The sequence below is a fragment of the Alnus glutinosa genome, chromosome 11, assembly GCF_958979055.1.
Source record: "Alnus glutinosa chromosome 11, dhAlnGlut1.1, whole genome shotgun sequence".
Classification (NCBI taxonomy): Eukaryota; Viridiplantae; Streptophyta; class Magnoliopsida; order Fagales; family Betulaceae; genus Alnus; species Alnus glutinosa.
The window spans coordinates 24,457,455-24,470,180 of record NC_084896.1 but is presented as its reverse complement, the minus strand read 5'-3'; the positions used below and the strand labels follow the sequence as shown (position 1 = coordinate 24,470,180).

Here is a 12,726-nt window from a genome sequence, read left to right as displayed (position 1 = left end):
GTGGCTTCTGTTTTGTGGAATAACAATTTTACTCGTTTTGGTATGTCTTGGGTTATGCCTAGAAGAGTTATTGACTTGTTAGTCTGCTGGTGGAAGTTTGGAAAGCTGAGAAGTGGTGCGATTTGGAAGATGGTGCCAATCTGCATTTTTTTTTTTTTTGTGTGTTTGGAATGAAATAAATTTTAGGTGTTTCGAGGATGTAGAGAGTTTCATAAATGATATTTTAGCTACATTTTTTCATACGCTGTATCTTTGAACGATGACTTTTTTGTCCATACTGTCAATTAGCTTTGTTGATTTCCTTGTTCATTTTTCTATTCCTAGTTAGGTGTTTCCTTTTGTATACTCCCAGTGTATTTATGGGCACCTTGCGCTTTCAATAAGACTAAATTTACTTATAAAAAAAAATAGTTTTATAGCGGAGAAAAAAATTAGGCTCTATTAATGCTTTTTGAAGGACGTTTTTTGTTTGAAAAAATGTTATGATGTGATATAAAAGTGAAAATAATTTTGAGTGTTTTGTGTTTTAAGTTGTTTGATAATATTTTTGTTTTAAAAACATTAAACAAAAGTGAAAAATAGAATGGTTTAACAAATAAAGCCTTGATACTTTTTGCCACATTGCAACATATATTAAAGCACTAATATCCAGTTTTATAAAATAACTAGCTCATAACTTGCGCAATGCGCAGGATTATTAATTATAATTTAATTTTGAAAATTAAAAAAAATCTCCATTGCACATAGAACATTGCAAGAATATATAAATCAAAAGAACCATAATTTTATTTTTAATCCATATAAATTAAAACATTTAAAATATTCTCAGATGTGTAATTTAAAATGGAAAGAAGTATAAAGAGAAAAAAGTATCAAGAGAAAAACCAGAATTCTGATTATCAAAGCATTAAAACATACCACGTACCACGTAGGACTTTGTGTACAAAGTGTGTGCAATAAACATTTCTTTAAATTAAAACATATTAAAATCTTTGTTCTCATAAGTGTAGTTTAGAATGAAAATGAGTACGAAGAAGAATAGCAAGAAGAAAACTGGTTCAAAAAACATTTAAATGAAGAATTGCTCAACCAAATATTTCACAAACAAAATGGAAACATATTTAGATTTCAACAAAAAAATATAAATTATTTGAGAGAGAGAGACTACTTGTATCATTAATAGAGAGAGAGAGAGAGAGAGAGAGAGAGAGAGAGAGACATATTAAATAGATCGGTTCAATTTTATTTAAAAGATCGGTTCAGTACTTAAATGACCGGTTTAGTCACTAAAAAGTATGGGTTTATGTCACGTATCACTATTTTATGCAATTATAAGGAATAACTCGACTTTTATATATATATATATATATATGATATGCACTTTACATTCACAATGAAGTTTACCTTACAACTTACACTTGTCTAAGATTAATATTGTCTAGAGGTGTAAACAAGTTGGACTACTCGTAAGTTTACTCGAGATCGACTCGAATAAACTCGACTTGTGCTCGAATCGAATATTAAATTAGCTATTCGTGAACACGAAATTAGGTTCGATTATTAAACGATGCAAACTTGTATAAACTCAGTTTGACTGGATTAAAGCTCGTAAACCTGCTCGTATAAGGATCGATTCGTGTATATATATATATATATATATATATATATATATATATATATATTAACAAACAATATACTATATGTAAGTGTAAATTAAGTAACAAGTAATAATGGTCATTGGTCAGTATATATTAATTGTTTATATGTATATAAAATAGTAAAATAGAATAATATCAATACTTAATTATTAGTCATATGATATAATGATAATCTATATACTTAATCATATTATTTATATAATATAATAGGATTATAGGACTATATAATCATATAACATTATGGCATATGACATGTAATCACTTTATTATATGCTATAAGTATTATCATTAGATATTTAATAATCATTACATCATTTATTTTTATTTTTTTTGTAAGTTATATAGTTTATTTAACATACAATAAAAATATATATTGTTTATATGTTATATAATGTAATATTGATTTTTAAATGAGCTCACTCTTCTTTTTTGTTTGTTAAATAAACTATAAAACTTACAACGCACAAAATCGGCCGAGCGGAGCTTAATTTTTAACACTTGTTATGACTCGAGCTCATTTAGTCGACTTAAGCTTAATTTTTAAAACTCGTTAGGAACTTGAACTCGGCTCGGATTCGTGATAAATAAGCTCAAGCTCGACTCGGGATCGTGATAAATTTAAATGAGCCGAGCTAGTACAAGCACTACTCGCTCAAGCTTGGCTCGTTTACAGTCCTAGTATTGCCTCTTAATCTTGCTAATTGGCATCGGTCTACTTTGTTTTTAACGAGTGAGGCTTAATGTGTAAAATGTATAATATATAATTAAAATTAGCGATAAACAGTAGAATCAAACTTCAAACTTGTACTTATTTTAAAATTTTAAGATAAAACAAATGATGAAATATAGTTATTTAATTAATATAATAAACTTTGCAAGCCAAAAGCAATTTAAAAGCCTGATACTTTTATTTTTTTAGAAAACTTTGCTTAACTCTATTGAATTGTCACCCTTTTTGTAATTATCTCTCTAAACTTAAACTTTCAATTCAGTGTATCTATCTTTTAATTTCACTAATTTGTTAAGATTTTTTGTTAAATCATGTCAAAATTTTCAAAATATTATTACTTTTTTTTAGAAAAAATCAAATATTCATGTTTGGGTATTTTTGTAAATTCTGATCAACGTCTCAATCCTTGTATTTTCTTTCTTTATTTTTGAAATTTTGACACATCCCCCATTAGGATTTAATGAAAAAATCTAATACAGGGGTGAAATTTTAAAAAAATAATAATTAGAAGATAAATATACTAAATTGAAAGTTTTTTAAATTTACGAAGTAATTGACGAAGGTTTAGGGTTTTTTTTTTTTTTTTTAAAAAAAAATTTCAAAGCAAAGGGGATAATCCACGTTGCTTTCTTTAACTTCATCACTCTGCAAAGCGAGTCTATACGCTGTTGTTGCCACCGGAAATTCAGTTAGTTTCAGTTATGGGAGATGGAGGGTGGGTTTACGTGCGACAGCCCACGGAGACGGAATTGTGGAACCCAAGCTCGATGGAGGCCGAGAGCTCTTCTCAGCCTCTGAAGATCACGTTCACTGGGCCCGCCAAGCACTGGACCGATGCGCTCCCCATCGGCAACGGTCGGCTCGGAGCCATGGTCTGGGGCGGCGTCGCATCGGAGACTCTCCAGCTTAACGGTATAACCAAGAGCTCATTTGCTTGGAATTTAAATGAATTTGTAAAAAAAAAATTGTAGGGTTTAAGTAAGTAGTCCTGGATTTGTTGATTAAGCTTAATTGGTTGGTGATTTTTTTGTGGCTTTATTTTTAGTTTTATTACTTTTTTTTTTTCACTGATATTGTGTGGACTGCTTGAAATGATTACCATATGAATGTGGGACTTTTTGGGGCTGCTTTTGCTTCTTATAGTGCTTTCCTATTCAATTTGAAAAGTGGTGCAGTATCTTCTACCTCTAGGTTTCTGATTAGTTTTATTTATTGATTATGGTATCAAATTTTCAATTGGTGTTAGAATATTGTTCACGTGAAAATTCATCATTTCCTATCGGCATATACTTTAGAGACAATTAGTAATTTATCATGCTATCAGAGTGTAATTTTACAATTGACAGCTTAATTTCTGTCAAGTTTGCCATTTTTCATATTTTTCATTATTAGATAAGTTCATAGATTTAATCTTTTAGATAATCTTCTGATTAATAAAATGATCAGTTTTATGCTTCATGTTGTAGAAGCTGAATTGATGTCAAGTGCAGTTGCGTGGAAGTATTTTCAAGGACTAGATTATTAAAGCTTTGAAGCTCAGAACTATTTATTTTATTTTCATATAATTTCAATTGGCAACCAAATGGAGCAAAATGAAATACGTAAATAAGGTTAAAAAAATTTACCCTATAGGGAAAAATGGTTGTTTCACGGGTAATGTGTGAAATACAAATAATCAGAGAACTCATAGCATACAAATTCTTGCAGAGGACACACTCTGGACCGGGACGCCTGGCAACTATACTAATCTTAATGCTCCAGAGGTGCTTTCAGAGGTCAGGAAACTTGTTGACGATGATAAATACGCTGAAGCTACTACAGAGGCAGTCAAGTTGACTGGAAATCCTGCTGAGGTACGTGCTATTCATTACCTTTAGTGTGGCTGCTCTTCTTCATAGTGTTGGTCTGTATGAGTAATTTACTAGTGATTGTTGACTAAAAGGAATATACAGAGAAGCTTTATGATGTCATAGAATATTTACATGTCACTATAGACCCCTGCTGCTTGAAATCTGTCTGGGTCTTATCGCGTACATGCTGCTTATGTTGAAACTGTTTCAATGGGTTTGTATAATATAAGTAGGTTCTGATAGCTCAAAAGTACGTTGATAAATAATAATTTTTTTTTTTTTTTTTAGGAAAATTTTCCTTGGAAGGTGAGAGAATCTATTAAAACATAGAATTTGTGGAGGGATTGTAACACAAAGGGGATTAGGACAAAGATAGATAATGGATCCCATGTAAGAAATCTATGTTTTGAAATGTCTAGGATGATTTGATATCATTTGATAAGTACTGCGATGGTTGACATTATTCTATTGAGGTAGATAAAGTTGCACATAAAAAAGATGACCCAGAATTAATCTAATAAATCTGTATTAGTATCACCTTCACAGTTCTTTTAGGGTCTATCTACTGCCTATGGTGGGTTTTTACTGCGGTATATATGCAAAAATCTCCCACCATAGTGCTTTGGTTCCTTCATATTGTTGAGGTGATAAATTACCAATTGTCTTAAGAAGTTAAATTGTTTGGAGTTTAATCTATTTGAATACTCCCCCTCACATTTAAGCTTCAAACCTTCTTTTATATGTAGGCCTAACACATGAAACTTGTAAACCAAGTGGGAGGCCTTGGAATTTAAACAGAGGATCACTTACCTTGATCGCATGATAACTGATAAGTTATCTGTTGGCCTAAAAGTTTAAATTGTTTGGAAAGAGTGAAATGAATTGATTTCAAGATGGGGCTTATGTAAAATACAAATGAGGCAGTTAAGGTTGGATACAGCAGGCAGCTGAACATTATTGTTTGGGACTGCTTAGGCGCCAAATGCACGTAAATCCCTGGTCTGCACCTGGTGGTGACTGCTCAGTTAGCACCCATCCTGGTGATGTATGTTCCGGCTGGGCATAAGAGTAAATCCTTTACTAAAATAATGTGCCTCACCACCTGAGACTAGCCTCAGATATATTGGGGTACTTTCTAGCCAAAAATTTGTTCATGCTACACAGCTTGTGTTTGATGGAGACACCAGACACAAGCCACCGATCACACGCGTGTATGGATGTCGACGTTGGAGGATGGCCCAATCCATGACCTTGTGGTTGGGTGATTGAGAGCTAAAGATATTATTATGGGCACTTTAGTAATTTTCCGCATTTTTACGTGTTTTGTTATTTTTTTTTTTTTTTTCTGGTTTTGGGCTTTATGTTATTTTAGTGGGCTGTAAGCTCAAGTATCACTAGGGTTAGGGTTAGGGTTAGGGTTGTTAAAGTGTCCCACATTGCTAAGAAATCCTTGTCTTGTAGACTTTATAAGCCATAGACACCCCTCCTCTCTCAAGGCGCCTTTTGAGGGTGAGTGAGGCCCATGGACTATTATATGGTATCAGAGCAGGTTCCTTTGACAATAATGGGCATTTCCTTCTCGTTGTTGAACACGTGTTTGACCAAAGATGCCACATGTGAGGGGGCGTGTTAAAGTGTCCCACATTGCTAAGAGTTCCTTGTCTTGTAGACTATATAAGCCATGGACACCTCTCTTCTCTCAAGGCGTCTTTTGAGGGTGAGTAAGGCCCATAGACTTTTACAATGGTTAAATCTCTAGTCTATTTAAGCATAGTATTTTACTGTGATAAATAGTTTTTGATGAAAAAGAAAATAATCGACTGTTGTCATCTTTTCCCTCTTGACTTCTTCTTCTTCTCTCTCTCTCTCTCTCTCTCTCGCGCGCGCGCGCTTCTTCTTCTCTCTTACTTCTCTTCTCTCTCTTCAAACTTTCTTCTCAATTGCTTGTTGTCCCGCATTAGTGTTTAGTTCGTATGTTGGGTTTTAGCTTTCAATATATCATTTAAAGCCCATGAGCTTCCATTTTGAGATTATTCATTCCAGAAAGCTTTATATAGGTCTGAGTATTATATTGTACTGATTATTTAGTGATAATTCAGGTTTACCAACTTCTTGGTGACATCAAGCTGGAATTTGATGCTTCCCATCTTACCTTTGCTGAAGAAACTTACCACAGAGAGTTAGACTTGGATACTGCAACAGTAAGAGTAAAATATTCTGTGGGTGATGTAGAATTTACAAGGGAACACTTTGCTTCCAATCCCGATCAAGTAATTGTTACAAAGATTTCTGGAAGCAAACCAGGATCTCTATCATTCTCAGTGTCTCTAGATAGCAAGTTACCCCATCATTCATACATTAATGGGAAAAATCAGATTATTATGGAAGGAAGCTGTCCTGCTAAAAGGATTCCCCCAACAGTGGATGCAAATGACAAGCCAAAGGGAATTCAGTTTTCTGCAGTTCTTGATTTACAGATTAGTGATGACAGAGGTGTGATGCATATTTTGGATGACAAGCAGTTGAGGATTGAGGGTTCAGATTGGGCTGTTTTGCTTCTAGTCGCTTCATCTTCATTTGTTGGGCCATTCACTAAGCCTTCAGATTCTAAGAGGAATCCTACTTCAGAGTCACTCAGTGCGTTGAAGCCGATGAGAGATTTGTCATACTATGATCTTTATGCTCATCATTTGGATGACTATCAGAATCTCTTCCATCGTGTCTCACTGCAGCTTACGAAAAACTTGAAGAGCATTATATCTGATGGGTCTCTGGAATTGAAGAAACTTACGCCCTCTGTAACCGGTTTATATCATAAGGGAAGTGAAGATAACATGGTTTCAACTGCAGAAAGAGTCAAATCTTTTCAGACTGATGAAGATCCTTCCTTGGTGGAGCTTCTTTTCCAGTATGGTCGATATCTACTTATTTCTTGTTCACGGCCTCGAACTCAGGTGGCAAACCTGCAGGGAATATGGAATAAGGATATTCAGCCAAAATGGGAGTATGTCACATTCTCTTCATTCCTTTAGTTGTTATTCCGTCTCCAACTCAATTTGTTTTATTTTGCTTGATATTTTCTGCTTTGTTCTCTCTCTCTCTCTCTCTCTCTCTCTCTCTCTCTCTCTCTCTCTCTCACACACACACACACACACACACACACACACACACACACCGTACCCACACACTCCTCTCCCCCCAAAACACACACACACACGCAGCCACGCAGGAGTTTAGTTTGTAATTTAGATATAGAAAATTATTTCAGTTGATCTAAAAGGGCCTTAATTAATGCATCAATTTAAACTTTGTAACCTCCTCTCTCTTTTGTTTCTTTTTTTAAAATTTTTTTGTTTTAATATATTTGGTGAGTAGCAGTTCATAACCTCCTCTTCTACTGCTGATATTCTTCTGCTTTTCCTTTTACTTGAGGTCACTTCCTAAGTTTTAGGGATTGGTGGTTGTTGTATCTAGATGTATTAAAAGTAAGTTATGTCTCTAATTTTTGTGACCGTTCCAATTTAGGAAAAAGTGGAGAAACTAGGGAGACTTTTTTCTTCTTTTTCCCTCTTAATTTCGTTGCTATTTTATAATTTTTATATGCCTTGTCCATCTCCTTATTATTTGTGAAAAATTTGAGATTCCAGTAATAAGATTGTGCAGGAAGTTAGGCTTTCAGAAAGAGATAAGAGAGAGTGAGAGATAAAAGAGAATGTTGGCCATATCTGAAAGAATATTTTACTTCACTTTCTACTTCTTTACATGTCAATTAATACACGTAATATGCATAAACTACTACCTTCCAACAGTAGCACATTGATGTAAGATATTGATAAGTCATATAAAACCTACAATTACTTGCAGTTAGTTACGTCAAGATTTTATCTGGAGAGTTTCTGACACCTTCATCTTTTTGTTCAGTGGGGCTCCTCACTTGAATATTAATCTTGAAATGAATTATTGGCCTTCCCTTCCTTGCAACCTTAGCGAGTGCCAGGAACCATTGTTTGACTTCATTTCCTCTTTGTCAATTAATGGACGTAAAACTGCAGAAGTAAGTCAATTTTCTCCTTCTAATTATATTAAAGCCTTCAATCAATTTAGTCTGTTCATCCATATGATCTCTTTTGGTTGCTAAACTATCCGAGTGTAAGCGGGCATTCCAGTTTAAGTATTGAATATTTGAAAACAATAGAGGACTAAGATGAGGAAGTCCTGAAATGTGGCTATGCATATGAGGCTCCCATGTCCAAATATTTAGGTAATCTTAAAGTAGGAAGTTTTAGTTTTAAATTCAATGCTGTTATCCTTTATACCATGCCATTAGGACAGCATGGTGCTTATTTTGATGAAAACAACTTGGAATTAATTGCTGACTGCCATCGAATGGTAGCTGGCAGCCTAAATCTGAAAGCTATGTTTGTAGATGTCAGGAATGAAGCATACGAGGCCTAAGACCAGCACAATCTCTGTCAATGCCCTTGCCCTCCTTTGTGATCTTATTTTGTTCTTCAAGAAATTATGTTCCCATTTATCTATTCCCATGCACAATTTTCTTATTTGCAGAATGTTGTAGGTAAACTATGAAGCAAATGGTTGGGTTGTACATCATAAATCTGACATTTGGGCAAAATCATCGGCAGATCAAGGTGATGTTGTATGGGCATTATGGCCGATGGGCGGAGCATGGCTTTGTACCCATTTATGGGATCACTACACTTATACAATGGACAAGGTAAGATTTCGGTTTTTTTTTTTTTTTTTTTTAAACTTATAAAAAAATACCTTGCTTTAGTCTATCATTGGTCTGAAAATGTGTTCCTCCTAATAGGAAGGTTATTGAAAAATACTTTTCAAATAGGTAGAATCTGCTGGTATCTCTTAATGAATCCTGTTTTAGCTTTGCAAAAAAAAAAAAAATTCTTCAAGATTGCCTTTTGCACTAGAGTTTTTTTTTTTTTTTTTGGAAAGCCTTTTGCACTAGAGTTAAGCAAGTGGTTCAGGCAGTTCTTTTGGGTGAGAGATGGTCCCTGAAAACTAAGCAACTTCTTTTTTGAAGTTAAGCTCTGCACAAAGGCCATGGAATTATAGGCTTAGCTAATGTGGTAAGTTGGTTAAATTTCCATGTTTTAATGTGTGAAAATAAATTTGTTAGCAAAACCGATTGTCTCAAAAGCTTAACCTAATAGGAGACAAGCTTAACTATGTAAATAAGCTCAGACACTAACACACACCTTCTCATGCTGAAGCAAAACTAGACCTGAACTTCGAACACAAGTATGAACACCATAGAAAGTAACCAAATACGATGGTGATTCCCTAGAGTATAAAAACAACTTTTTGGACTGGAAGGCTTTAACAGCATATTGCTGAACCAATTGTCACATAAGTTTAAGTTGATATGAGAATAAGCCCAACAATGTATATCAAGGTCATACACTAACATGGGTCAAACTTTCACTAAATGCATGCTATAATACTAAATATATGCAGCCTATGAAGTGCTGCTGTTTCTTAAGTTGAAGGTGATCGTCTTGTAATTTGCCATTTGAAAACCCTGAAGATTACTTAGGTACTTGTAAAACTCATATTTCTTACTAGATCAATGAATCTTTTGCTTATGGGGCTTGAATAGTTTGATTGTTTTGCAATCTTGAAAGCACTTTTTTTTTTTTTTTTCTAAAAAAAAAAAAAAAAAAATTCTTGCAGCAACGCACCATATATAATTTCTTCTAACAGAATCTAATTCACTCATTGGAGGTATATATTGCTAATATGTTCTTCATAATTAGGATTTTCTTAAAGTCAAGGCATATCCTTTGTTGGATGGATGTGCATCATTTCTGTTGGATTGGTTGATTGAAGGCCGGGATGGTTATCTTGAAACCAACCCTTCAACTTCTCCAGAACATGACTTTGATGCTCCTGACGGTAAGACTGCTTGTGTGAGCTACTCATCAACAATGGACATGGCAATTATAAGAGAAGTTTTTGCTGCAGTTGTTTCTGCAGCTGAGGTGACGCTTTTATTCTATACCATCCAAAACAATCCTCTTTTTAATTTTCATATATTCCATATATTCCATATCCTAATAAAAAAAAATATATTCCATAAATTCCATATATTGAATTTTAAATTACTTATCAAAAAAAAAAAAATATATTCCATATCCTAATTGATTTTTGACAGTAGGTTCTGGAGAGAGATGAAGATGATCTTGTTCAAAGAGTGCGCCTGGCTTTACCAAGGCTGTATCCAACAAAAATTGCTGGAGATGGTTCCATTATGGAATGGGTATGTGAGTACCTCGAGTGTAAACTTGTCAATTATTAGCAAAAGGTCTTGCTTTGGAGTTAGTAATGAAGTTCGCTTGTGTAATGGGCTAAGAAAACCAGTCTGTGTTAAGCCAGGCACAAGATTTTGAGGACCCAGATGTGCATCATCGACATCTTTCGCACCTATTTGGCCTGTTTCCTGGGCACACAATAACTGTTGAGAAAGCTCCGGATCTCTGTGAAGCTGCAGAGATTTCTCTCAACAAACGAGGTTTTTTTCTTTTTAAAAAAAATCATATTATTCATTTATTCTGGGAACTAACTAGATTGCTTATTTTGTCTTCCTATGTCAGTCTAGTTTTGGGGCATTTGGATACCCCTCCAATTTTGAGGTCCTATTAACACCCCCTAAGATCTCAACTTCTTTTAATTGCACCTCTTATTTTGGGAATCTCTTAATTTCTTTTTGAATCCTATTTCTGTTAATACACTCATGTGGATCTACATCAGAAGATTGACAGAGGACATCTTAACCGATAATAGTACATCACTTGGTCAACAAATTTTACACCCTCATTTTACATGTACTAATAATAACAGCAAAAACTACAATTATGACTTTTTTCCATAAGCCATGCTAATGAATTAGTTGACGAGACACATTAAATTCAAAAGGCACAGGGGATAAGGTTGAAAAAACTAAAATCTCATGGGTGTCTCGAATAACCAAGTTTCCTAAAAGGAAGAATAATTATACAATCAAAATGTTATCCGTTAGCACCAATAAAAGTTGTAAATCAAACTACAGTCACTCTAAAATGCAAATTTCTTGTTTGTACCCACACCCAAAAATACATAGACATATATGTTACACAGAATGTGGGAAGGAGGCCTATTATGATTACAACTTTTTCCTTTAGAATTTGAATTTGTATGGAGGACTAGATATCATGTTATGTGCGCTACCATGGTTTTTAGTAAACACCATCACGAATCAACTGGTTAACTTATGCAGCCTGAATTCTGGAGTAGCTTTGTGGACTTCAACATGTATGATTGTTAGGAGCAATGTCATATAGAGTTGTTTTTCTTACATTTTGACCATTTCGAACAGGAGAGGATGGTCCAGGATGGTCGACTACATGGAAAGCTTCTTTGTGGGCCCGTCTCCACAACAGTGAGCATGCATATCGGATGGTCAAGAAGTTGATCAACCTGGTGGATCCGGATAATGAGGAACCATTTGAAGGAGGACTATACAGTAATCTATTCGCAGCACACCCTCCTTTCCAGATTGATGCCAACTTTGGGTAAGTAATCTATTCACAGCAATTGGCATTAATTACACCCCAGTTGCCATTAATGTGCCTAAAAGAATCCCTTATTTAAGTTTCTTGTTCATGTTTTAGTTGTATAAAACAAAACTGTTAAGTTATTCAGTAAGATATATGGGAATAGGGGCCCCTTAACACTTTTTTAATAAAACTTTTATTACTTATAAAAAAAGAAAAGAAAAAAGAAGATATATGGGAAAGATAATTTTGATTAGGAATTATTTTAGGGGTCAAACAGGAAGTGCCAAGTGTAAATTATTGCATCTCTGATTGTGACCAAGCAACATATTTCGACTTCAGTCTTTCTTTCAAACCTTCTTGCAAACAAATATTGCCTTGGAAGTAATAAATGTTGGTGATTGACAAAGGTATTAACAATATTTTGATTTCAGTTTCATAGCAGCAGTTTCAGAAATGCTTGTCCAGAGCACCATAAATGACCTGTATTTCCTTCCTGCTCTTCCCCGGGACAAATGGGCTAATGGTTGTGTGAAAGGATTGAAGGCGCGTGGTGGGGTAACAGTCAGCATCTGCTGGGAAGAAGGCGATCTTCATGAAGTCGGTCTCTGGTCGAAGGACCTCAATTCTCTAAAAAGATTACACTACCGAGGAACGATAGTCACAGCAAACATATTATCTGGCATAATCTACACATTCAATGCACAGCTAAAATGTGTGAAGACATGCTCTCTGAAAGAAGCAGCTTTTCCTTGAATGTTAATATCAATTATATTTTAGGAACATTGCTCATATTTTTCTAATAAATCTTTCGTCTTTTTTGGGCCTCTTTCAAAAGTTAGGATCTTCTGAGGTAATTATATATCTTGTGTGTTATAGTTAGTTTCTTGCAATGTTATGTGAATCATTAATACTGCTGC

The 12,726-nt window shown here is 34.4% G+C and overlaps 1 protein-coding gene across 1 annotated transcript; it reads left to right on the top strand.

Annotated features, from left to right (window-relative positions):
* The first annotated feature begins 3,041 nt into the window (after positions 1-3,041).
* Positions 3,042-12,633, top strand: LOC133882426 (alpha-L-fucosidase 2-like). Its single transcript, XM_062321600.1, has 10 exons — positions 3,042-3,300; positions 4,096-4,241; positions 6,338-7,242; positions 8,160-8,292; positions 8,815-8,973; positions 10,031-10,255; positions 10,432-10,533; positions 10,650-10,785; positions 11,629-11,824; positions 12,241-12,633. The coding sequence occupies exons 1-10, from the start codon at positions 3,090-3,092 to the stop codon at positions 12,560-12,562; spliced, it is 2,535 nt and encodes an 844-aa protein (XP_062177584.1). The 5' UTR covers positions 3,042-3,089; the 3' UTR covers positions 12,563-12,633.
* Positions 12,634-12,726: the final 93 nt, after the last annotated feature.